General features: G+C 50.1%; 11 protein-coding genes across 11 annotated transcripts; 5 read left to right on the top strand and 6 right to left on the bottom strand.

The window, feature by feature from the left end:
• Positions 1–102: 102 nt before the first annotated feature.
• erg24B (uncharacterized protein) lies at positions 103–1,727 on the top strand (the record flags this gene model as incomplete). Its single annotated transcript, XM_058448241.1, has 3 exons — positions 103–185; positions 236–540; positions 619–1,727. The coding sequence occupies 3 exons, from the start codon at positions 103–105 to the stop codon at positions 1,725–1,727; spliced, it is 1,497 nt and encodes a 498-aa protein (XP_058313652.1).
• Positions 1,728–2,011: 284 nt separating this feature from the next.
• On the bottom strand, positions 2,012–3,744 carry N7498_001179 (tRNA-specific adenosine deaminase; the record flags this gene model as incomplete). Its single annotated transcript, XM_058448242.1, has 2 exons — positions 2,012–3,398; positions 3,584–3,744. The coding sequence occupies 2 exons, from the start codon at positions 3,742–3,744 to the stop codon at positions 2,012–2,014; spliced, it is 1,548 nt and encodes a 515-aa protein (XP_058313653.1).
• A 200-nt stretch (positions 3,745–3,944) lies between these two features.
• N7498_001180 (splicing factor 3B subunit 5 family protein) lies at positions 3,945–4,262 on the top strand (the record flags this gene model as incomplete). Its single annotated transcript, XM_058448243.1, has 2 exons — positions 3,945–4,187; positions 4,251–4,262. The coding sequence occupies 2 exons, from the start codon at positions 3,945–3,947 to the stop codon at positions 4,260–4,262; spliced, it is 255 nt and encodes an 84-aa protein (XP_058313654.1).
• A 724-nt stretch (positions 4,263–4,986) lies between these two features.
• N7498_001181 (uncharacterized protein) lies at positions 4,987–7,137 on the bottom strand (the record flags this gene model as incomplete). The annotated part of the gene is made up of 1 exon (XM_058448244.1): positions 4,987–7,137. The coding sequence occupies one exon, from the start codon at positions 7,135–7,137 to the stop codon at positions 4,987–4,989; it is 2,151 nt and encodes a 716-aa protein (XP_058313655.1).
• Positions 7,138–9,115: 1,978 nt separating this feature from the next.
• On the bottom strand, positions 9,116–10,180 carry N7498_001182 (uncharacterized protein; the record flags this gene model as incomplete). The annotated part of the gene is made up of 1 exon (XM_058448245.1): positions 9,116–10,180. The coding sequence occupies one exon, from the start codon at positions 10,178–10,180 to the stop codon at positions 9,116–9,118; it is 1,065 nt and encodes a 354-aa protein (XP_058313656.1).
• Positions 10,181–12,629: 2,449 nt separating this feature from the next.
• Positions 12,630–12,852, bottom strand: N7498_001183 (uncharacterized protein; the record flags this gene model as incomplete). Its single annotated transcript, XM_058448246.1, has 2 exons — positions 12,630–12,805; positions 12,840–12,852. The coding sequence occupies 2 exons, from the start codon at positions 12,850–12,852 to the stop codon at positions 12,630–12,632; spliced, it is 189 nt and encodes a 62-aa protein (XP_058313657.1).
• Positions 12,853–14,175: 1,323 nt separating this feature from the next.
• On the top strand, positions 14,176–14,829 carry N7498_001184 (uncharacterized protein; the record flags this gene model as incomplete). The annotated part of the gene is made up of 2 exons (XM_058448247.1): positions 14,176–14,685; positions 14,743–14,829. The coding sequence occupies 2 exons, from the start codon at positions 14,176–14,178 to the stop codon at positions 14,827–14,829; spliced, it is 597 nt and encodes a 198-aa protein (XP_058313658.1).
• Positions 14,830–17,158: 2,329 nt separating this feature from the next.
• Positions 17,159–19,006, top strand: N7498_001185 (uncharacterized protein; the record flags this gene model as incomplete). The annotated part of the gene is made up of 1 exon (XM_058448248.1): positions 17,159–19,006. The coding sequence occupies one exon, from the start codon at positions 17,159–17,161 to the stop codon at positions 19,004–19,006; it is 1,848 nt and encodes a 615-aa protein (XP_058313659.1).
• A 373-nt stretch (positions 19,007–19,379) lies between these two features.
• Positions 19,380–19,589, bottom strand: N7498_001186 (uncharacterized protein; the record flags this gene model as incomplete). Its single annotated transcript, XM_058448249.1, has 1 exon — positions 19,380–19,589. The coding sequence occupies one exon, from the start codon at positions 19,587–19,589 to the stop codon at positions 19,380–19,382; it is 210 nt and encodes a 69-aa protein (XP_058313660.1).
• Positions 19,590–19,735: 146 nt separating this feature from the next.
• On the bottom strand, positions 19,736–20,143 carry N7498_001187 (uncharacterized protein; the record flags this gene model as incomplete). Its single annotated transcript, XM_058448250.1, has 1 exon — positions 19,736–20,143. The coding sequence occupies one exon, from the start codon at positions 20,141–20,143 to the stop codon at positions 19,736–19,738; it is 408 nt and encodes a 135-aa protein (XP_058313661.1).
• A 375-nt stretch (positions 20,144–20,518) lies between these two features.
• On the top strand, positions 20,519–21,818 carry N7498_001188 (N-terminal C2 domain-containing protein; the record flags this gene model as incomplete). The annotated part of the gene is made up of 5 exons (XM_058448251.1): positions 20,519–20,531; positions 20,617–20,633; positions 20,689–20,712; positions 20,767–21,182; positions 21,242–21,818. The coding sequence occupies 5 exons, from the start codon at positions 20,519–20,521 to the stop codon at positions 21,816–21,818; spliced, it is 1,047 nt and encodes a 348-aa protein (XP_058313662.1).
• Between the last annotated feature and the right edge of the window lie 3,558 nt (positions 21,819–25,376).

Genomic DNA, 25,376 nt, shown 5'->3' on the forward strand with positions numbered 1-25,376 from the left:
GCTTCCGGTGTCGTACGCGATCGGAGCTTGTTGCCTTTATTTAATCCTCTCCCCTGGACTCTCCCCTGGACTCTCCCTCTCCAGGCAACGATCTCTTTCACAATGGCACCGAAAGTCTCCAATTCTAAGAAATCCGTCCCAATCCAGCCAGTCCCTGAAAAGCGCGGCTACGAGTTCGGTGGACCGTATGTCTGCTCCAATCCAACTTGAAGCTCTGTACTGACCTTCGCTGAAGCCTAGGAGCTGCAGGAATTGTGTTCGGTCTCCCCGTCCTGGTCTACGTCTTCGCTTTCGTCTGCAACGATGTTTCAGGCTGCCCCGCGCCCGGGCTGTTGCACCCCTCGACCCTGACAATCGATCAGCTAAAGAGCGAAGTGGGGTGGCCCGAGGAGGGAGTTGTTGGGCTTTTCAATGCTGAAGTAACTCTCTGGATATTGAGTTACTATGCATTCAGCTTGTTCTTGCAGGTCTTCCTGCCCGGCCAGGTAGCCGAAGGTGTTCCTCTCGCATGCGGAGGCAGACACAAGTACAAGTTCAATGGTATGACGAGAGACCTGATCGAATTGCTCACATAAAAGCAAGCATGCAGAGCGTTGCTAACAGATCCTCGTCTCACAGCTTTCCCCTCTGCTCTCGTCATTCTCGGAAGCTTGGCCGCCGGAACCTACATGCACGGAGCTGATTTCGTCGTTTGGACCTTCTTGTGGGACAACCACATTCAGGTTATTACGGCGAACCTGCTGATTTCCTCGGTGGTTTCGCTTTTCGTATACATCCGCAGCTTCTCCATCCCAGAACCCGGCAAGCCTAACCCGGATCTGCGAGAGTTGGCGCCTGGAGGCCACACCGGAAATCCGCTATACGACTTCTTCATCGGCCGCGAACTGAACCCCCGTATTCGCCTGCCGATTCCGTTCGTCGACGAGGTATCGCGCACAATCGACATCAAGGTGTTTATGGAAATGAGACCGGGCCTGCTGGGATGGACCATTTTGAACCTGTCAAATGTGGCGCATCAGTACCGAGCCTACGGCCATGTGACCGATTCGATCGTTCTGGTTACCATCTTCCAAGCATTCTACATTCTGGACGCATTGTACATGGAGCCCGCTATCATGACTACCATGGACATCATCATGGACGGATTCGGCTTCATGTTGTCATTTGGCGACGTGGTCTGGGTTCCCCACATTTACAATATCCAGACCCGCTATCTCTCTGTCTTCCCTCTTCAACTGGGCTGGACTGGAATGGCACTCGTCCTGGGCGTCACCGCTGTCGGATACTCTATCTTCCGCGGTGCCAACAATCAGAAGAACCGATTCCGTACCAACCCCAACGACCCCCGCGTGAAGCACATCAAGTACATCGAGACTGCCAGCGGTTCGAGATTGATGACCTCTGGATGGTGGGGTCTGGCCCGTCACATCAACTACCTCGGCGACTGGATCATGTCGTGGGCTTACTGCCTGCCCACTGGCATTGCAGGTTATGCTATCATCGAAAGCATCAGCCCGGTCACTGGCAACCTGGAGAAGCAGGCTGTTCAGACTCCCGAGGCTCGTGGCTGGGGCATGATCCTCACCTACTTCTACATGCTCTACTTTGGGATCCTGTTGGTTCACCGTGAAATGCGCGACGAGGAGAAGTGCAAGAAGAAGTACGGAGCTGACTGGGACCGTTATACCTCGATGGTCCGCAGCCGGATCATTCCTGGTATCTACTAAGGTGATCTAGGATAGATCACCTGTGTATAATTTCCTTCTCTGCGATATTCTCAAGAGCTCTGTATTCCAACATTACTGTGTTTAATACTGACACCCGAGGAACTGGCCAACGGCCATGAAAAGTGCGCTTTGTACAACATCGTTGGTTTCCATTTGAAAAAAAAAAGCCGGAAATCGCAACTGCATTCAATTCTACATACTATGTATTGTTATTGCGACGACTGCCTGATGCAGGCTTACTTCTAGTATTTAATTAAAACTTAATGATTCATTTAAAGGGTATATCAACGCTTTCGCTTCTTAGGGTCACTCAGCACATCTAACCCCCAGCTCTCGTCACCTGTGTTGGGTATCCAGCCCTTGAGTACTTCCTTAGCGCCTCGAATGGCTTCTTCACGGACTCGAACCGGATCTTCCAAGTGACCTCCGGCCCGTTTCAGGTCTTCATACGTGTTGGCGTATTGAATTGTTCGCAAAGGTGTGCCAAAATACTGCTCAGCCGTAACAGCCTTTGAAGTCTGCTTCTGGTCCGCAAGGGAATCTGGGCTAGTATGGCATGTTCTCAAGGTGATAATATCAATGAGTAGAGCCCACAACTTGGCTCTAGATAGTGATGACGCACCCCGCGGGCCAGGCGCAGATGCTTTGTTCCCTTGCTTGACACCATTTATTATGGTTTCGTAGATCCCAGTTCTGGAGCGGCGCAATACAGGCAAAGTCTTGCTCCCAGTATCCGGTGTTATCGCGCACGAATGTAAATATGACGGCGCTGCTGTCCACACTGCACTTGCGTTCCCCGGCTTGCTCTTCTTAGGCATGAACTCAGAATCTGTAGGCTTGGGCTTTGCAAACGGCCATAGCACCTGGAACTCCTCGGCCGGCACGGGAAGAATATCGAACGGTCGAAACCGAAATCCAATTTCACTCTCTTTGCAATCATTGATGTCAGGCCACGACCGTCCCGCCAAAGCCGCCATTCGGCCGTTCTTTCCAAACGCTCGATCGCACGCAACGCGACTGATCTCATCCTCGGGAAGAATAAATCCAGCCAAGTATGCATTCGCCGTGGGGGCAACGAGACGAGCGGTTTCACACGAGAGGAGAGAAGACACCTGCCGCAGGGCAATTTTATCGGAGCAGGACTTGCTTCGTGTAGATTCTGCATCCGTGCGAGCTGGCTTTCGACGAACGATACCGAGAAGAGAGAAATGGGCGCGTCCGTCGAGAAGATTCTCCTCGACGGCGCTTTCTGCATCTGGGCCAACGTTGATTTGGCGTCTCACCTCCCATGGAGTGGCGTCTTCTTGAGATGCCATGCAGAGCTCCATGCTTGCATCACCACAGGGAGCACATGTGCAGTACATGTAAATCTTGACATCGGGCTGAATCTCGAAAGGCGGCCAGTCTATTGACGAGGTTGATGCATGATTTTGATGTTCTGACCTTCTTTTTCTGCGGATGAATGGAGATGTTGAATTGCTTCTATTTTCTGACCTGGAGCTTTCGGGGGACTTGGATTTGTGCTCCAGCTCTTCAACCAGAAAGCTATGGCATTCGGTGAGAAGCCAGTAATTGAAGGCGCGGAAGGCCAATATCTCTGCGTGGCAGTCATGGAGCACCAGACCTCGACAGCGGGGGACTTGAGAAGCGGACAAGCATTTTGCGCCGGTCCTACAGAGAAATTAGCATTTGGATAACAGAAGAAATTTGTGAAATCCCAGAAAAGATGACAACTCACAACCGTGGTCTGAGAGGAACTTACGTGATCGCTATGCAATGCAGGCTCTCTGAAGCTGTATTTTCTCCTACAATAGAACCGGCACGGTTATTATGGCAGCTTTCCAAGCATAAGGTACAACATACCTTTGACAGCAACAATCCCGGTCATTGGAATCCACTCCCTCGAGCCATCTGGAAAGATGCTTGGCTTACTGCGATTGGGCAGAGCATCGAAATGTGAATGGACCAGCGATGCTATCCGGGACGGCAAAGGGGCCGTCGAAGTAACTTCGGGCATCAGTCCATAGAACTCGATGTGAGTAGCCCTCTTCTCAACTTTATTTGAAGCCGGGATCAAGTCCAAAGTTGTGAACGAGGTTGGTCAAAATGTGGCATTGATATCCAATTCAGTCACGTGATCGCAATTTCCATCTCGGCCCAGACTTTCACTGCTTCACTTCACTCCTTCACCTAACTACACACGACCTATCACCCAAAATGGCCGACAAGCTGCGCACCCTTCAAAACCTCGAGGCTCTCCAGGCCCGATACATCGGTACTGGCCATGCCGACACCACCAAGCACGAGTGGACCTCCAACATCCTTCGCGACAGCTATGCCTCCTACGTCGGCCACAACCCGCTGCTTTCCTACATGGCTGTCGGTATGGGCGAACCCAAGGAGAAGGTTCGAGTTATGATGTTAGAGAAAATGGTACGCGGTGCCGGTAATCCTCCAGAGGTATGCGATCACCCCAATTTCCTTCAAGGCGCGAATCGTTCACTAACCTTACGTCTGTTTTAGACCCAAGAGTAATTTAGTCAAAAATGACTTGCCATCACACCACACTCACCAACCTCCCCTCGACCCTGTCAATCAGTGTGTGGGATCCGTCTACATCTTTGCTGCACCAGACGCGCCGAGACCACAATGATACCCGCCTCCAAGAAGGCAACCGAAATCCGTCGCGAATTTCATAACCATAACTACCTGGATATCCGGTCTGCGATTCATGTACCTACAGCCATAGCTCTCTCAAACGAGGGTGTCTCGTCTCGCTTTGAAGGAATTGCGCAGACATTCTCGTTCCCACAATCCGCTCTTCGGCCGAATCGTTTCGACATGTCCATTCGTGCATGGAGGCTCCCCCCCCCCCCAAAATTTCGGCCCCGTATCGATAATGTTCCTCTGAACCCAATTTATGGTGTTGAAAAGTGGTACAACCAGTGGCCATTGCCTGTTACAGTCACCCTATGGTCTTGCATTTCATGGGAGGATTGAATTGCATATTTATCGACGCGCGAGATACTTGCTGCAGATACATGGCTGTTGGATCCACCATTCTACATGTCGTTGAACAATAAAAATTAATGAAATCATTCTCAATTTCTAAAGAGCTGTACAGACGCGGCGACTCTACACCGAACAAGATACTATAGACAGGAAAGCTAAAAGCAATAGCAAGACAACACCCGGTAATCATCACGAGCCGCAGAACGAGCACTAAAAAGCATCCACACGTCGAGAAGAACCCACTGTCTCACGAGCTTTTCGCCGTTCCACTGTCCTCGTCCTTCGCAACCAACCTCGTATTCTCCGCCTGCAACGCAGTAACAAGATCCACCCACTTCTGCCGCTCCGTACGCAACTTGCTAACTTCCTTCTTCAAGTCTTTGACTTCACTCCTTAGGGTCTCAAGCTCTGATTTAGATTTCGTCTTTTCCGAGCGCTCAGCTTCCTTCTTCTGCCTCGCTTCAATCTTCGACGCGACCTTGATCTGACTGGTCTCGATCTTGCGGAGCTGTTTCAGAAGCTTAGACTCCTCATGGAAAAGCTGCGACGTAACCTTGTGGATATGCGCAGGGGGCTCGGGACTCAGTGTCTGCGATGACGGGCCCTCGCTACCATTTCCACCGTTCTGGCTATGTTGTGTGCCAAAGCTGGCTGGTGTCGAAGATCGATTCTCAGCTGCGCGTTTGAGCATTCCGCTCGTGTCGCTGTCGATCTCGTGGGGGGCCTTTGATGGGGTTCCGGGTTGGCTTTGGGGCGGGACTTGGAGCTTGTCGAGTTCGGTACGGAGCGTCTCGAGCTTGGAGTCGATTTCGCGTTTGCGGAGAGCTAACTTTGCGAGTTCTTTCTCGTGCGAGCTTAGTTTGCCGTCTTTTGTCATTTCCATCAGCGCTTTCGGGGGTAGGTTATTTGGCCCCAATTCCACCGCTGGAATGGTGCCCTCCGAGCGGGTTGAAGAGATCGAGGCATGGTCTGGATCTTGGGTTGTAAAGTAGTCGGCACCCCGGCCATTTTTTGTACTGGGACTTCTGGTGCTTTGTGATGCGGAATCTGCCGTGTTATCATCTCCCTGCGGGAAAGAGCCTGGCAGCTCGTGGTGCTGTGGCATATAGTCGAGGACTGCTTGAGGTGCATATCGCTCAAAACCAGTGTTGAGTAAGCTGGTCACGCTGGCTATCAAACCATGGTGGGACTGGACACTTGTATCGGTCAAGTCGGAGTCGGAACCGTCTTCATCAGAACCCTCGTCGTCGGCCGGTTCTCCCGACTTGGCCTCGGTGCTCTTGGATGAATTGGTGCTACCACCCGGGGAGTCGTCCTTCTTTGGGCTGTTCTCAGCCTGTACAGCCCAATTAATGAACTTGGCGGCGTCTGCCCCGACACTTCCCGGGGTGCCCTTGTTGACCATCCATTTGGGGATGTTGCCTCCTGGGTCGCTTCGGGTTACCATGATCCACTCGACAGGGTTCATTTCCTCGCCTTCATCCAAAGCGCCATCAGCTTCAGCATCTGCACTCTGAGACTTGGACTCATCGGAGCTATTCTCTTTCTGCTTCGTGTCTGACTTCTTTCCAGAGCTGACCGAGCTAGATGAGCTCCCATTGCCTTGCTTGGGGATTTCCCGAATAAGCTCGACAGACTCATAGACTCCTCGGGTATAGCCAGGCCTCTGCGGCACATCGGGATGTTCACAAGGCTTGGACACCATCATCCAGCTCCGGCCAGGCAGATTCGTCCCGCCTATCCGCAGCCCATGCTCAGATGTAATGATCAGAGCCACGAAGTCCCGAGGAGCAGTCGGCTTAGGAAACTGCGCAGAGACATGGTAAAGCGTAACGCGGCCTATCGCTGACCCATCCTCATCGAAGACCTCCACATCCTCGACCTTCTCTTCGGCGCCAATACCACGGATACTTTTGTCAGGTACTTGTCCCTTCTCAATCTTCTTCCGATTAACCTTCAACGTCTCATCATACTCCGACGAAAGCTTCCTTTGCCATAGCGCAAAGGGAAGACCCTCGTGTACACTGCGTCTTCCGAACCACTGGCCGCCGTTGTCGTTTGGGTTCAGCTTCCACACGTGGATACCGAGTGGATTGTCCTTCACGCCACCCATTTTAATAGGCTTCCCCCACTGCTTCTGCATCGACGTAATCTCCGGGTCTGTTTCCCCTACACGTGCTGACGAAGGAACGACTCGCCGCCAGGAGCCTGAAGCCTCCGATTCTCCACCGTATGGCACTTCGTGCTCGTACTCCGGAGGGTCCGGAAGGGATTCCGCTACTAGGCGGCTTTGTTTGAAGATGCCACGCACGTATTCTCGTAGCTCTTCGGGGGTTTGAGGAATTGCCTCCCATGATGTTGGCTTGAGGCATTCGAGAGCCTCGTGTAAAGTGGACATTTTGATGCGATGGGGTATCAGAGGGCTGATGACTGGGATGCAAGGGAAAATAGGCAGGGGGGTTCGGTTGTAGGTTGTCTATGACTGGAGAGGCTGTCAGCAATGGTCGGAGAAGCTACAGGGAGTGAGGGGTACAGTGAGGACACAGTTGTCTGTAATAGTGCTGACTTGGCAAGAACAGGGGACCCGGAAGTTAGCGGTGTTTCAAGCCAGGTTGTCAACCCCGGCAAATTGAACCGCAAAGAAGACTGAGGGGTGGGATGGTCAGGAGTCACAGATAAATGAGCGGAACGACGGAAAGAGCTATGGCCCAAGGAAGAGCCGGTTTAAATGCGCGAGATAGCTGATTACCTCGTATATAAGAGGAAGTATGATTATTTCGTTAATTAAAGAATGCAAAAGTACAAGGCATTGAAGGCTGAGGCGGAACCTGGCTGGGCGTCGGGGGACTGACGTCATACGGGGGTAGATCGTGCAGTGTTTCCCCAGTTTTGTCCGAGTGGAGCCGGTGCTGTACCTGATTTCCTGCATATTAGTGATGCTTGATTTACTATGATTGCACTGTGACATTCATCTTGACTACTGCGGTGTTTAACATTTCTAGATGCCGAAAAAGCCGAGCCGGAATGGGCGGAATCGCCGATGTCATTGTATGAAAGCCATGTGTTTGCTTAGCAACAGATAAATGAAATCAACGTCCTTATCTAGATGTCACTTCTTTCTCGCTCTCGCCTAATATAACCTACTAGCTATGCAGTATAGCCTACAGGAGCAGAATTGGTTTGTATGCAACTCATAAAGGAAACCTAAGAGCTACATACAGATTGGGACTAAGCTGATAGATCAACGTAAAGGCAGAGAATGACAGCCAGCGCAAGAGGGGCTAGCCCCCAGAACGCAGACAACGAAACTGAGAAACCAGCATCTGATTCTCGGTGTTGGGAATAAAATGGTTAGTGCTCTGCCATCCAGTGAACGAGCCCCAACAAACCGAGCGTGTCCAGGAAACAATCCAGCCTGAACACTCGTAGGGGATGAACCTATATACCATCCGTGATTGTGTGGTGGTGAGGTTCGCAGCGCATCAAGGGGATTAACTTGCCAGTCGAGCCGTTCGTCGCTTGGGGCGGAATAAACCTCCAGTCACAGACTTCAGGTTTCAGTCCGAGCCCTTCGCGCCCGGTGATCGCCACAGGCGGATATCCGAGTCTGAACATGGCGATGGCACGCATCCCCTCTCCGACGCTTGAGCTTCACCGTCACAAACCACAGATGGCAGAGAAAGGCGTGACATACTGCATCACAGATAACAGTAAGCCACGCAGTCGCGTGGACGTCTCCAAACAGCCATATCAAGGGGGTTACCAGTCAGGTATCCTGTACCCAAAAGACAGTCCTCGACAGAGACCGACAGAAGGAACAGCAAGCACCGAATCCGGTCAGTGATGAAGTCCAATGCCGGTCCCCGTCGAACCGCGATGACGAATCGAAAAACATAACGATGGACATTCCACATCCAAATTCATATCCCGTGCCGCGAGGCAGACCTGGTCTTCATGACATATATGGGGGAAATGAAGCAAAAAGAAAATAACAAGAGCCGACCCGCCGCTTCTCGATGCAAAAAGAAAGGAAAAAGAAAAAAAAAACAAAAAACGCTGACGCTGGCTGAGTAGAACAAACAAAGGTCACAAAACACGCATGCCGAAGGATTATCTTGAAGTATGATGCAAAATAAGACGAAGGGGAGTATCACGAATGCACACAGAGTCGATCGAAGAACGCCGTCGAGAATGCCAATTATCGGAGGTGACTGGACAAGATGCTGTTGTTGCTTGCATCGCCAAATGAGAGCGATGGGAATACCGATCCTGATCCGGACGATCTACGTCGGGTTATCAGGGTAGGCATCGGGCAGCGAATGCGCCGCGGGCTGGCTGGAGGAGTCGACACCATCGGGTCTACTCCGGTCCGGGAGTTATATCGTCGTGCCGTAAGGCAACGGGGCGAACCCATCCCAGCCGAAGCCCATGCCCATTCCCATACCCATGCCCATGCCCATGCCCATGCCAACGCCCATGCCCATGTTAGCTGTCGTGCTGCAGAGCATACTGGGAAGCGGGAGCGTCGAGATAGCCGCCGAGGTCGCCGCCATTTCGTACGTCTGATATGGCGCGGTGGTGTAGGCTTGGCTGTAAGAGGGAGTCGGCGATGGCAGCTGGGCGTCACTGAAACCAATACTGGCCCAAAGATTCGAATTAGAATCACCCGTGCTAGCCGGGGATGGGCTGGGCGGCAGTACCTTCCACGATTCGAGAGGCGCGGAGGGTGGAATGGGGTTGTGCCACCAGATTTCAGGACCGGTCGAGCTGGGCAGGAGAGGCACCGGACGTAGAACGTCCACCACGCGTGGTGGCGGAGGCAGAAGCGGCACGAACAAGCCGGTGATGGCGGCCTTGGCCTCCTCGCTACGTCCGCAGAGCAACTCTCCCGCGCCGTCCTCCTCCAGTCCCTCCAAAGCCTCGGCGTTGGCCCGGTATACAAACTTGTTAGCGGCCTGGACGAACTCCTCCTGAAGCTTCTTCAGCTGAGCCTGCTTCCCGGACCAGTCCCACGTGTTGGCCGCAGCGTCGACTGAATAGATGTCTTTATGGAAATCTACCAGGGCTTCGATCGTTTCCGGGGTCAACTTGAAGGCCACCTCGTTCCGTGAGACCATGTCGACGTGCACGACGTAGGCCTCGATGTGAACCATCTGGAAATTGAATAGGCCTTCCATGAGGGGGTTCTCGTCCTTGCGCAGCTCCGCTTCGGGTGCTTTGGTGAACATCATCGAGCATAAGGTCCAGATCGCATTCGTTGACGATAGCGTCTCTGTCAAACACCGGGTATGTTGGGTGACGTTGTTCAGAGGGCGCTTCACCCGGTTGACCCGTTTCAAAGTGGCCGTCAACCAGGGTGCGACCTTGGTATTCAGGACGACATTCGGTGAGGACCGCGGCGCAAAGGCAGCGGCCGACGATGGGAGTAAGACTGTTGGCATTATGACTCTGTGCGAATAAGGATACGTCCGGCGTGTTGTTTCGTATTAAGAGCCTTTGTTGTTAAAGAATGTAAAGAGTGGAAAGCAAAATCATAAAAGGCGACATTCGCCCACACAGTTCCAAGGGAGATAGGCCTGGGGTTTCGATGTTTGGACGTTTCTCCGGAGCAGTGTGGGGGCTTGGTGGTTGTCTAATTAAAAGGTGCGGGCGAATGCGCGGGGTTCAAGAAAGGAAAATTATACAAAAGGAGAGGACATCGGTCACGATGGGGTTAAGAAGGAAAGAAGGAACCTTGGAAAAGGCAGAGAATATGAAGGGCGGGAAGAACGAAAGAGGCAAGGCAGTGGGGATTAGAATTCTCTATAGAACATAGGGCTCGTATCTGGGTGTATGCACCCCGATGGGGCCGGGTGTACCGTACAAGCGCAGCAGCGTTTTGGCCACCTTCTCGGACTCCCCGATCTGCCGGCATTTTCGACTCAACGCTCGACTTGCTCCGTACTCGGGTGGCAAAGGGAAAAAAAGGCAGGGAAAGTGCAGGGCGGGAGTTGAAACTGCTCCAATGTCCAACCGGGGTGTTTCATCGAACGATACAAATCTCTGGTATGTCCAGTCTCACGTCGACTTTGCGCGTTGCACGTCCATTTGGCCAGAGCGTATATGCAGGATGCCCCAAACTGCAAAAGCTAAGCCCCGATGATCCGCGTTGCGAAATGAAAATCCTCCGAACCAGCGACACACAATAAACCGTGACTGCATGGATTCTTCTTACCGCAAGACGTAGCGTAGAGCCACGTTGTAGTTCAGCTGGGCTTGACAATGCGATATGCATGTCTATTCTCTATTCTCGTGCATTTTGACATGGAAACGAGGGAAACTCGACTGCCTGCATGCAACTAGACTACTCCATAAACCCTATACCTAAAATACCAGTCGGCCCACCCTATCGCACAACATCCCACTCGCACTCCCACGTTTTCCAAATCCGACATCTCACATTCCACATCTCACATCACACATGGAATAAAGGGGGGGGAATAAAAAGGGGAGGGTTGCAGTAAATATTACATGAAACCAGAGTCCAGACTTGGGGAAAGCACTTCGGATGTATCGAGCTCAGCTGAGAGACGAGCGGACGTGGGGCAAAAGCAGGTCTTGGACCGCTTCAGCCCGCGGATTCGCTGAGGGGAACCGAGACCGGCCGTCGCACTTCAGGCGGAGATCCCTGCTACGATCTACTATTGGGCTGATCCTCGACGACCATCATTGACTGACTTTATGGAGGCGCCCACTCGGGATTACAGGCGGTAATGTGCTGATACCTGTACTGTTTTTTTTGACCCTCCCACCCAGGACCACCTGATTTCCCAAGTGATCTCATCTCACGTCTGACGATTCCTGTATCGTGCATTCATGCACCACAGGGCTTGCTCTCGTGCACTCGTATTCGCTGACTCGCTAAACCCTGGAGCATGGCGGCATATGAGTTCGGTCATGTGGTCTGCGCAAGGGGTTTGAAGGTTGGAGTCGGTTGTAGAAGCAGGATATCGCGGTCTTCCAAATATCGGACTACGTCAGAGTTGGGAACACTTTGACCGTGGAGTCTCGGGCCAGAGGATGATGGTTTCTGATCTTCCTAAAATAGGAACTTTGTTGAATGCACTGCGCCTCACTCGGGACCACGCCACTCGCCACCGTGGGGCTGTGGCGGTGCTGCCGCATCCATCCCACTATTCAGCATTGATCGATGCTTTCCAGCGCCTAATAGACTTTTCTGTTTGTCGGTTGACCTCGGTATCCAATCGACAGATCTTCTATACTTGGTTTTAAAACAATAATGGAAGATGGTAACCTGTTTGAACCCAACCGAGTTCCACCCGATCGCAGTGCGATGCCGGAGCTGCCCAAAGATGCGCACGGGAACATTGGACATCAGTGGCGTGGTTAAAAAGATCTTCACAGGAGCAACATTCTACTAGACTGAAGACACTCTTTATGAGTCAGTTGTGTGCCGATGGCGCTAAGTTTGAAACCGAGCTGCCCGGATCTACACCAACAATATCAAACTGAAGAACTAAAGCGATGCCCAACTGTTGCATCGGTGTTTTTAATAACGTTTCAGTTATCTTGGAAATGAGGCATAAGTCACTATTTCCGAAGTTGGAGCCTGTTCATTCATTCTGGGATGTGAAGGTGATGCATCCCTAGGATCCTGTCCATATCGGAGGCCATACACAGAATTTTGGCGCTAGTTGGAAGGTCATAGTCACTATCTCACTTCAAAAATCACGGTCCGTCTCCTTCAACAAGAGCCGGTAGTCAGGCTCAAATTGCATATATATCGCCTCGGGAGTTTCAGTTCCACTCTCGGTATACAACGCAGTCTCGTCATCAACTGTGGGTCTTGCTCAGATTTCACACTGTGTCACTGACAGACCCCGACGCAATCTACGACTCGACCAGAATCTGTGCCAGACAGGCTCTTTCGAGTGCAATAACGAAAACTGCAGCCTCGACAACCATTCCGCGTGCAGTGAGAAGGCTGTGGGTTTGCATGATCAGATTTTTGTTCTGCGGACCGAGATAATCGGCGATGCGCTCGCCCTCTTCTTGTGCAAACACCACTGAGCAACACCACTGAGCAACGCAAAAACGTACCTTGATTCGGCATGTCGATTTCCTTTCCGAAGGGTCCATACCCTTCCATACAGACTATGCATGTGACAAGATGCATGGATATCGGTCATCTCTGATGAATAGCTGAATGGATGAGAATTCCCGCCGCGTTGACAGGTTTGCCTGCACCATCCACTCGATTCCCATTCCCGTCTATACGAACCATATCTGAGATCTTCAGAAGAGCAAAATTTATTCCATATGGGTTCGTCCGGGACGTCTCGGGCTCGATGGAGTCTATAAGAGGCAGCATTTGCGGAATGTGCAAACAAATACGGACCAAAGCTGAGATATCAAGTGAACGTACCGCGGAGACTAATTTGTCTTCTATTCCCATCGGCAAAGCCAAGCTTGGTAAATATATGAAAGGCGCGGACCCTTCGTTGAAAGAGCCATGTTCTTTCGGCTTCTTTTCTTGCAGGCCGTGGAATGTGATGCAGACCTTTTTACCTGGCCGTCACTGGATTCTACTGTATTTAAGGTAGGTGACACTGTTGGTGCATTATTTCAAGTTTAATACTGGATGATACGATTCAAAAATACGCTAAGCGATCAAAAGGAAAGAGAGACTAATGTTGTGGGTGGGGTAATCTAATTGTGGATATACACTTACGCGCCGACGCCATTATCCCGATCTTGAAGCTGAGTGTCACCAACTCAGGGTTACTCTGATGCACACAGTGGACTAAGTACCACATCCCTTTATTTTCGTTTAATCCAGAATTTCTTTAAACGGGCTGGATTCCACTTTTGTGGTGTTTATCGACCTCCATCTAAGATTGACGGCTACCGCTATCTATTACTTCCACATCGACGGCCGATACACAAACCCCACCTTTTCCCAGTGCGAGCGCTGTGGATTTTAATATCACAAAGATCCTCCACTTTCAGCAGAAGAGTTTGGAACTCGGCAGGCATTTCAGATTGATTGAAGAGATAAGCTTTGACGATTTGCTAGACCTACCAAGTTAGGACAAGCTTGACCCATTAAAGCCTGAGGCACAAAAGCATATCTTTGAGCATCAGCGAGGAACCAGGTGATCGCAAGTGGGCACCAAAATTACGAAGGATTTACGTTTTCCCGGAAAGTGGGGGCCAAAGTCATGTGACACTTGCACTCACCTAGATGCTCCCTTGCGGTCACCTATAGTCACGCATCAGCTCAGGTGCGGGTGAGAGTGGAAAAGATGACTATAAATCTTTCCGCGGAAAATAGATGACGAGAGGGGCAAGTGGCAACACGGAAAGTGAGGGGTAAAAACGTTTTCTATGTAGTGAACCTAAAAGAAAAGATTCCATAAGGCCCTTCATCGATCAAATGATACAGCGCACATTCCCGATGATATCTTTCCTCGATCTGCCGGGCGAGATCCGGCTCATTATTTATGCTTATTCGCTGAACCCAAACGAGTACGTCGGTGGCTACCGAAAGATAGAAGATCTACTCGCGGCAGAGACGGATCGTACTCGCGGTCCCATGTGCACATATCCACGACCTCATGTGAAGTGTTACACCCCGTCGATTCTTCTATTAAACAGGCAAATCACCATGGAGGCTCTTCATGTTTTGTATAGAATACCACTCAACCTCTATGGCACGCCCAGCACATACTTCACGATGCGCCAAATGGATATCACGGAGTTCATCAGCGAGCATCTACTTCAGCAGATTCATCACGGTGTTTTGAGACTGGATTGTGCCAGCAAGAACTTTGTATTACCACTTCTCGACATCTGGTGCGAAAATAACTGCTTGGAGTCGCTGGTTGTGTACCGCCCCAAGGGGACTCCAATGCCCCGTCATCATTGGCATATTGTAAAAAGCAGGGTATGTCTTTCTCCATCAACTCGAAAGAAACGTGACAGTTCTGAACGGTTTTATTAGCTCCGGACATTTTCAACGATTGTCCCAGTTGTGTTTCACAAGGTGGATTCTCCGCTCAGGGCAAATGCTATCAAGAGCATGGGATAGTCGTCCGAGGGCAAAAGTTTACGCCAATTGATACCCGTGTCAAGACTTGATATTGTATTAGATTGATCCAAATTATGTTGATCAAACGCAGCCAATGAAGATGGACATTGATGAAGAGCGAAAAGACACCACTTCTATCCAAGACCGTGGTTTGGCTAAGTTCCTAGTAGATCTCCATGCGTACACGGAGCCTGGAGCCAAGATTGCGTGCTAGTAAGAACTAAAGGAGGTCCTTCAAAGAGCCTATCCACTCTTTCGGAGTCTGGATTGGGGTGCAATGATTCCTAGAATAACGAGGGCAGTTATATCTGATGCCAATCCAACTTCTACAGCTACATAGGCAAGATCTTGGTGGCCATATGTCGTAACGTAGCATCGGGACCGGCATTACGCAAGTGAGCTGTGTGGGGTTTGCGGGATGGACGTTAAGCGAGTTCGCAAGAGTTGGACACGTACGTGCTCGGCCACGTTCCTGCCGGTCCTTCGTTGGACTAGCGTGATAAGAGCAAATGATATGCCTTCATTGGTACGTCGCTTCTGCAGGGACTCGACTACTTCAGGATCGACTTGATGTGGTGAACTCAGTCTACGATGTTTCCATAAAAAGAACGATGGTACTTTATCGGCGGTGGAAACGATGTGGGAGACATTGCTAATGTCCCGTTGGTGGATCCTATAGGCATTTACCCCTGACTTCTACTACTCTGCCGAATTTGCTATCATGGGGTCATTGATTGCATTCAGGGACTACAAGTCAGAAACGAGATCAGGGGCGTTCGGGCTATAAGCGAACCGTTACTATTTGCGATTGCGGCAACGATCGGCTAGATGATCAAGATCCACCAAAAAATGCCTCACCTGTCCGGGGTAAGTGCTTGGCAGGTTTTTCATCATATACTTCGAATCGGAGCCGATTAAATGCCGACATTCCCGGTAAGAAGGCTGGGACCCGATGCTGTCTCATAGATGAGGAGTCCTTTTGTGAAGTGATAAGGAATGATCATCCAGTTCGAGCATATCGACTGTCTTAGGGGCCTAGGGACCCAGATGGAGGCCCAAGGAACTATTTTAACAAATGATATGTCTGGAGTAATGGAACGTCCACTGAATATTTGATTTTCACCGTTGATTGTTGTGCTTATCAATTTCCCCGGTGTCGTTGAAACGAACCCCCAAACCCCCAATGGCGAACCCCGCGCCGATCAGTGCGCTAGCAAAAAGACCCGCCGGCAAATATGGCACCTCAAGCCGCGTAGGAGAACCACAGTATACGAGAATGGGATCCACAATAACTGGCTGCCTTCCCAAAGTAGCTTGGCAGATTCTGCAGGGACTCTCGACGGAAAACAGGGTCCGGTTTATGTATGGAGTCAGGGGTGTTATGCAGCTACCCGAGGCATGAACTACAAGAACGGGGCATTTGGCAGAATACTCCCATAATGGAAATGCTTGAACATTCTCACCTAGTAGATGCTTGGTGATTTTGCGATCAGGGACGTATTTAAAACCAAAACACTGGCAAAGAGTTCCGTGAGGAGAGGCGCAAAATCGGCCCGGGGGAGAGGGAAATCAGAAGCGAGATAGAATGATGCTACCAGTGGAACTGCTGCGCCTCAGACAAAATGACAGAGGATTCGGTCCTTCCTGGGACTATACCTATTAAGGTTTTGGTAAACTCCTTCAAACTAAGCGTCCCCTTAGAATGCTGGCGATCAAGATCATCTGTTCAAGAAACCTTCATCCAGGTCGCCTGAAAATAAGCGAGCAGAGATCTTCAGGTACCCGTCCCTTTTTAACCCGGTATATTATCTGCCAAGGGTGATCTGCAAGCTCGGCCTACCCCAGTCTCTGGGCACTGGACCTAGCGAACTGCCGACGGTACAAGCACCCACTTTTCCGGATCTCTGGTTTGACTTGCGCGCACGTCTAAGCCGCTCGCTTTAGCAATTCCCATTCTCATTGGCGATCATGGATCCATAGCTCAGATGGTGTCTGCTTCCCGTCCCGCCCAAGGCTCTGCGACTGTCCACGAACCGGTCTATGGATGAACATGAGTCGAAAAAGGCAATTTGTCCGCGAGAAAATGCCAAAACTCACCCTGGCCCCTGAAATCAGAGAATGAAAAGACCGGATAGTGGTCATTCCTTGTGGATGGGATCGACAGGTCCTCGTATGGCTCTATCAAACGAAGCTGTGGAGACAAATGGCCGGGGCATAAAGACAACAGGACCTCCGCGTAGGATGGCTTCGACTCTTCCAGACATCAACTGCCGGTAAAGGTCTCGTGCCACCCAGTCCCTCTCGTTGTGTGCAGACCTCACGGACCAATATGCGTTTCACCACGGCGTTCCTCTCAACCCTTGTGTTTTCCAGCACCGCGCTGGCTGGCTCAGCCACCCAAGGATCCTCGTCCTTGGGTGCATCCGATACATCATCGGACGCTACGTCAGTTTTCCACACACAGGAGAATGTCGCCAATACTGCAGCCACTACATCGGAGACCCCGGCTGTAGTTCAGGGTGCTGCTGAGACGGGCGAGACCCGCAGCAACCAGAACGATGACAATGCTGCCCCCGGCACATCTAAAGCTCCCGTCGACACTTCCGTCGATATTTCTGCTCCTACGGACACCCCCAGCATAGGCCCCTCATCGCAAGGCGCCCCGACTGCCACCCAGATTGGAGGTACAGAGCCTTCTGGGTCTAAGAATGACTCCACAAAGAACGCCGAGAGTGACATGCCTTCCGTCACTGGCGCTGTCTCGCAGACCGCGGATGGCACCAAGGCACCCTCGATGCACTTCACTGGGAGCCCCGTCGCTAGCGGGAGTGTTACTGTGACCAAGTCCGCACCGCCAGTCACCAGCAGCAGCTATAGTGACTCTCCCCAGGGTGAGAGTGAAGGTGACACTCTGCTGAGCTCTTGGAAAGACTTTGGAGATTTCTTTGATGGCCTCAAGGGTCTCCTCTCGCCCACCCTACTTGAGGACATCGAGTCCTTCTTCCACCACGTCGCCTACCTCCTGGATGACAAGACCACGGACCAGACCAAGTCGCTGATCAGCACTGCCTCCAGCCTGCTCACCCAGAGCTTGATTGATAAGCTCACTGGCCTGCTCGACAACGCAAGTGCTTTGTTGACCGCGGATTTTGTCCGTGAGACTCAGGGTCTTATCAAGTCTGTCGCTCCTATCCTGACTCCTCAGCTGTTCAAGGAGATCAGCGGCCTGCTAGATAGTGCTGGAAGCCTCCTGACCAAGGACTTCATCCGTGAAACCAAGGGTCTCATTGGAACGGTGGCTCCTGTCATCACTCCCGATCTGTTCAAGGAGATCAATGGCTTACTCACCAATGCCAACTCGCTGTTAACTCCTCAGTCAGTGAAGATGATCAACGGATTGTTGAGCAACGCGAATACCCTATTGACCCCCGAGTCTGTTAAGGAGATCAATGGCTTGCTGAGCAATGCCAACACTCTGTTGACCCCCGAGTCTGTTAAGGAAATCAACGGATTATTGAGTAATGCCAACACTCTATTGACTCCGGAGACAATCAAGGAGATCGGTGGATTGTTGAACAATGCCAATGCCTTATTGACCCCCGAATCAGTGAAGGAGATTGGCGGACTTCTGAACGGGGCGAATACCCTGCTTACGCCCGAGTTCATCCGTGAAACCAAGGGGCTGATCGGCAGTGTGGCTCCTGTCCTGACACCCGAAGTTCTGAAGGAAGTAAGCAGCCTGCTGTCCAACGCCAACTCGCTTTTGACCGCCGACTCGGTCAAGGAGATCAACGATCTGCTGTCAAATGCCAACGCCCTCCTGACTCCCGAGTTTGTCAAGGGTACCAGTGGCCTGATTGAGGGCATCTCGCCTGTCATCACACCTGCCCTGCTTGCCAAGGTCGGCGGTCTGCTCCACACAGCCAGCAGTCTCCTGACCGACAAGTTCGTGGAAGATGCTGCATATTTGATAGGCAATGGGACGATGCTGCTCAACCCCGGCTTCGTCAACGATACTCGTGGGCTCATCAAGGAGGTGTCGCCCATCGTCACTCCTGGCCTTCTGGCCCAGGTTGGCGGCTTGCTCGATAATGCCGACGAGCTCCTCTCGAAGAAATTCGTTAATGAAACCCAAACTTTGATCGAAGATGCTGCCGATGTGAGCCCAAATCCCTGAATGTTTTATGGAAATTTGCTGACTCGTATTGAAGCTGCTCCCGCTGGTTATGAAGGTGATTGGATCCTTGTAAGGCGTTTTTTTCTTGGTTTGGTACGAATAATTCAGGCGACTCATGGTTAATGTCTGAGTACGTTTAATACGACCTAATTGAATAATCCTTGGCTAAAATAGCATGTACATCATTGTAACCGTAGTGACACCAATACATCGATGATGTGATGATAGTATTGAGGGAAAACATGAATCTGAGAAGGGCGAACCCGAAGATAGATGACGGTCTCGGAATGTCTCTGCATAATCGGTTTATTCCACACTGAGTCCGAGATTTGGTGGATGCCTGACTTATGATGTGTTACTGTTATATCCAGGGTCACAAAATGGGGTCGTTCCAGACAAACGATGCACGACGTGCCGAGGCATATGTTCCTTGCGGCTTCTGGCCAAGCACACAGTTCGCAGGTCGCTCGCTAGACTTTGCGAGCGATGTGGCGTGAGAGGAGCCTAATAAAATCGATTGAGTAGCAGCAAGGCCTGTCGACTGTTTCAGTTTGATCAGGGCCGAGAGAACGATGTAGCGCATTGTTCTGTGACAGGGTTTTGATCACCCATTGCAAAGACGACGGCTCCGGCTGCCTGTTGGGAAAGTATTGGTGAAAGTCTCGGGTCGAAGCCCTCCATGTAACACCGATTGTTCAAAGCTTCTTGTGAGGGTTGTGTTCCCTTCCTTCAAGACGGGATATCCGACGCTTTGACTTCCTGGTACTTGGACAAGACCTTCATCTCGGTGTCGCGTTCCTTAGTCTTCTTATCCATAGCCCTTTGAATCTGTTCTTTCTTTTTCTCGGCTTCGTCAAGTGTCCTTTTGACTTCTTTAGCGGCCTGCTCCTGCGCCCTCAGAGCGGTCTCTTTCGAGGGAAACTCCTGGCGCAGCTTGTGGAGCTCGGCACGGACATCTTGCTCCTCAATCGGCTGACAGGTAATCGGGTGGTACCGGTAAACCGGCAGAGGCTCCCCTGGAACTTGGATCTCTGTAAGGTCGGGGTGAATGGGGGTGGTGCGGATTGAAGAATCGAGAGAGACTGCCGAGGCCGACTCGGACGGAGGGGAGGGTAGGGATGCTTCAGTGCTCGCCATGGTCATATGGCTAAGGTTGTTGGAGAGGAGAGGGTAAATGAAGCTCCTGGCTTTCTCGGACTTGATGTTGCAGGAGTAAAGTAGAAGAGGAAGAGAGGAAGGAATTCGACTCCGCGGGCTTTGGGGATTCTGCCGCGATCAGCTCTCACCGCCAAAAGGGCCCCGTATGCGGGGAGGTTGACTTAAGACTTCCTATTCACATCACGATTTCATGCTCTCATTGAAGTTAAAGCTCAGAAATAAAAGGAATCCTTGGGCAGGTCTTAGGTAGACCATTTATTGCGCAGTTGATGCTTGACAGCCAGTATACAAATTCCTCACTGTGACAATTTGCCGCATCTCTTTAGCGACCTCGTGCCATACACCTGAGCCGCCATGCAGGCTTTCGGTAAGTCACGGCTCTTCTTGATCTTATCCGCTTCATTGTTTATCTGTGTTCAATTGGGTGATCTAACTATACGCTCTCACTCCAGTCCCCAAGAATAGAAGGGTAAGCTTTGAAATCCCCGAGGGAGACATCGGCAGCAACTGACCTAGGCATCTAGCCCAGATTTGAGCTAGTCTTGAGGGTAAGTTTAAGGCCTGAACCCATAGAACTGGAAGTTTTGCTGATTTGTTTGAAGATCAATGATATCATCAACGTTCCTTTGAACAACGGTACTGCGTGGGTGCGATGGCGCATACCATCGTCAAACGCTACATCAGAGCACCAAGGTCACACTGAAAAAGCACCTCTGTCAGACCATCGCGCATACTGGAATTACGAAAAGACTCTCCAAGTGAGGCTTACCATCGATAAATCATCGATGCTCCAAGAATGCGAAATCAACTTTGAAGTCTTCCAGGAGTTCCACTCCTCCCTAGCCAATGAAAAGAACGTCCTGGGGAAAATTAAGCTCAATCTTGCTGAGTATGTGGACAAGGTCGAGGAGGATGAGGGTGTTGTCAGGCGATACCTGATGTTCGACAGCAAAGTCAACAGCACTGTAAAAATTGGCATTGCGATACGCCAGTTGGAAGGAGATCGCAATTTCATAACGTACGTCTTGTTGCACGGGTATTGAAGGCTTTCCGCAGCCCAAAACTAACCATTTATAGGCCATCCCTGAAATCCGCTACTGTGTTTGGTGGAATCGCAAGGGTCGTGCACTCCGCCGACCCCAGCGACTCTGAAGAGCTGGGACATATGCCAGCAATCAACACAAAAAGCAGAGAAATTGCCGACATGCAAGATATCTATCGGCGTACCCTGGCGGCTTCCTGGACGTCCCGAGCGGGCGACCTGCCAGCAGACAAACTAGTCGAGGATCTATTTGCCGGCAGTTCTTGCTGGACCAACGATGTTCATAATAGCCCCGACCTTTCGGGGAGTGAGCACGGATCCCCTTTTCTCAGTGCAGATGCGGCAGTAAAGCAAACTCGCTCAGGAAAGAGATTGTCGCCCGGCTTCGAAAAACGTCCCAAGAGCTCCTCTAGTAACCATTCTCGTGGTAGCGGCAAAGCACCGGGCACGGTCTCTTCACTTGGCCATCCTCAGAAGGGTAGTAGCCTTGAGCAGCAATTATATGACGGGGCAAAAGGGCGCGGGTGGAAGAGTCGAAACGCAGATAACGAAAAGTGCGAGTTTGATGTTCGGGAGGATCTGCGAAGCTGGGAAATCACCGCGAAAGAATAATAAATGGACCCCGGTGTAACACTTTTAATATTTATGTTTAAGAACACCTGATTTCCTTCCAGTGTCATTGCTCACACGTACACCCACTTTCTGTCTATAACCCTTGGGATGATAATTGAAGGGATTTAGTAAAGTCACCTCATTGAATGCCCACGTGGGTTAGTTGGTAAGTAAATATGAGTATCATGTTTTAATAGCAACGTCTGAACTGTCGAGCGAAGTTTGGAATTTGTATATGTGTCTAGGTGGACCAATATATATATTGGAATTAAACGTTGTTGTTAACTAGTACTACTAGCCTTGTAGAGCGGGTTTGAACGGGCGCCTATGACCAAAATACAAAAATCAAACATATTTCACACCTTGAAAGCGACAATAATCGATCAGAACATACAAGTACAAAACCAGTGTTATCTTCTTCAGTTTCTCGCCAGTAGAACTGTCGAGTGTAGTGGCAGGAGAATAACCATTGAGAGGAAAAAAATAAATTGCTCGCACTCGGATTTGAACCGAGGATCTCGTGATTACTAGTCACGCGCTTTACCAACTAAGCCATGCGAGCTGGTTAATGACGGAAGGGGCTTTTTATGTAATAGAAATCCTGACCAAAAGGTACCAAGGCATCACAACACAAAGTTTACATAGGAGACAACAGGTCAATTACACTTTAGCTTAGCCTTAGGACCTTGATATCAAAAATGATAGGTCATATTAGAGGCTGCCATCATTACAAGGGTAGCAGCAAACAAAACACTAGGTAAAAAAAAACAGGACGCAAAAAGAAATGCTCGCACTCGGATTTGAACCGAGGATCTCGTGATTACTAGTCACGCGCTTTACCAACTAAGCCATGCGAGCAATTGTTGATGACAGAACCCCAATTATAGATCATGAGGCCCACATGTAGCCACAGCCAAAATCACTTCGCGACATCATCTATACGGCGTTCACCTTCGGTCACCATGGATATGCCACCCCTACCTATGGTTCTGGAGATATTTGATCCACATGGATAGATTGTGGAGAGACCCAATGCGTGCTTCAATAAGAACTCACCTAGTTTGGTTTGAAGTAACCATCTAATAATAGTTCACCAGTCACAGTCTTCACCAGAACAAGAAACATCCAACACTAGTATTCTTCGGCAGTACCAGTCTAGGGCTAAGCTAGCTCCAGGAAACTATTCATTGCTGAGCGTAATGAGAAAATTATATATACTACATATTAGACAGATCACCCAGGATACCTTTGGTTCCATTTCATTCCTCTGTTTTCTTGGAAGTCTGCTTGCTATAAGACTAAGAGGCGGTTTTGAATGGCATGGAGTGGAAGTCCATCCAAAACACTTATGGTTAAACCATCCCACCAATCAGCTCGCATGGCTTAGTTGGTAAAGCGCGTGACTAGTAATCACGAGATCCTCGGTTCAAATCCGAGTGCGAGCAATATGTTTTTGAGTTTTTCCCTCTTGGAATCACTCTATTTACCATGAATCCACTCTAAAGTGGACACAACATCAACCAGCTCGCATGGCTTAGTTGGTAAAGCGCGTGACTAGTAATCACGAGATCCTCGGTTCAAATCCGAGTGCGAGCAATTTTCTTTTTTTGTCCTATCTATCTCTTTATTTATTGATTTCTTCTTGGTCTCTAATCGAAGACGTGTGTGTCTGTCGCATCTGACATGATATTTTCTTCTTACCAATGCATAGTCTGTGACGGTGCAGTAGCTCTAGGCCTGGTTCGATCGCTCCAATTCGGAGTCCATACAGTGGCCAACAGCCAAAGTCCTTCGAGTATAGCGATGTTTTGCTTGTTAACTGTGACTTGGGTCTTCGCTTCTGTGCCAGTTGTCTCACCACTAGCTCGTATCTTTCACTGGATATTTGGTGGAAGCGGATAGTAGAATCCACCACGCGTTATACCACGATTCTCTGCATCCAGGAGTGGCTCCACCTCGTCGGTTCTTGTCTCTAGCTCGCCCTATCCGACCACCGTTCCGGCTGGAACAAAAACATGAAGTACATTAAGTATATTGCACTCGAAACTATCACTATCTAGAATGGATTGGAATGTGCTTCTATTTTGCGAGGTGCTAGACTGACTTCTAAGAGTCTACCTGTTTGAGGCTTCGACAAGCAGTGAGCTGTCCGTTGGTGATCCAAAAAATGGGATTGGAAACCAAACAGCAATTGAACAGGGGTGAAACCGTGGGAAGATAGTTCTTGAAGTGATTGCTTGGACAGGCACCAGAATACACGCATCATTCCGCAACAGTTTCAACGGTCCTCTGCAGAGATAAAACTAGATACGGAAAAGCCATTGAACCACCCATTCCACAAAACCCACCGGCCGCGGCGCTTGCGATGAAGTGATATTCGTTGGTATCTTTCACTGAAGATGCGCATGCCCCAAGCATCAGCCTACCATACATGTTTCTTCAGGCCTGGTACACCGCCGCGCTACACCGCCGCGCTACACCGCCGCGCTCTCTCTCTTTCCCTTTTCCAATGTTTGTATTCTAGCTCATGATACAACAATGTGGCACACCTATGTTGTAGTTCTGGTCTCTGTAGCTGAGCTCGTGCGTGACAGCACCCGTCTCTTAGATACAGAGCCCCCGTCGTCGAAGAAGCTTTTCTCGAAAAAAAATTTAAAAAATTCATACTCTGCCTGCCAGCAAACTGCGGCTGGAGTGCGGAGACTTCATTCATGATCTATGGTAATTATCTAGATCAGAACCTTTGGAGAAATAGTTGAGGGGAGGTGAGTTATGGAGGCTTGTAGAACAGGTTCTTCACACAGGGTGAGACAGCTTCATAAAGGAGAAGGATTTAGGGCTCAATATACAATAGAATAATAATATGAAATAAGGCACATACCTCCACCAATCAGCTCGCATGGCTTAGTTGGTAAAGCGCGTGACTAGTAATCACGAGATCCTCGGTTCAAATCCGAGTGCGAGCATTTCTTTTTTGCTCTTCTTTGTCTTACTCCCTTCAAATGTTTTTGTCTTTTTTGGTTCGGTAAGACAACACAATAGAAGATTTAATTAATCAATTATTATGACCTCTCCGATCTGACTAAAGCACCATTTTAGTGATTGGCGCCATAACTTGCTTTTCATATTCTGAGGTCGAAACGAGCGTGTAGGGCTTTTCTTTTTGCGTTATGACTTGAGACAATCGTCGAATTATTTGCTATTTATGATCTGTGGTTGCTCTTGTAGACTCTGCTAGGAAATTTGGCTAGCAACTTCCGAAAAGCTATTTGGTTCCTGTTGAACCTTCAAACGTTACTTGTTTGCTGTATTCTGAGGTAGCGGGCGATATAATATTCCGCGAATAAAATCTACGTATACATTCACAAAGATGGCATACAGGGTAATTATGTACTTCAATGCCCAATCGTTCATAAAGAGGGTGTGCGAATACAGCTGGCGTCAATTGCAGGCGCCTATGTATGAAGGTTCGCACGTGCCCGCCAGGACATACACATAACTCATAAGGCTTATGACTTATATAGCTCTAGTATATAGGTGTCTAATGCGTTAAGTATC

The sequence above is a fragment of the Penicillium cinerascens genome, assembly GCF_028974065.1.
Source record: "Penicillium cinerascens strain IBT 15544 chromosome Unknown contig_16_segment0_segment0, whole genome shotgun sequence".
NCBI lineage: Eukaryota > Fungi > Ascomycota > Eurotiomycetes > Eurotiales > Aspergillaceae > Penicillium > Penicillium cinerascens.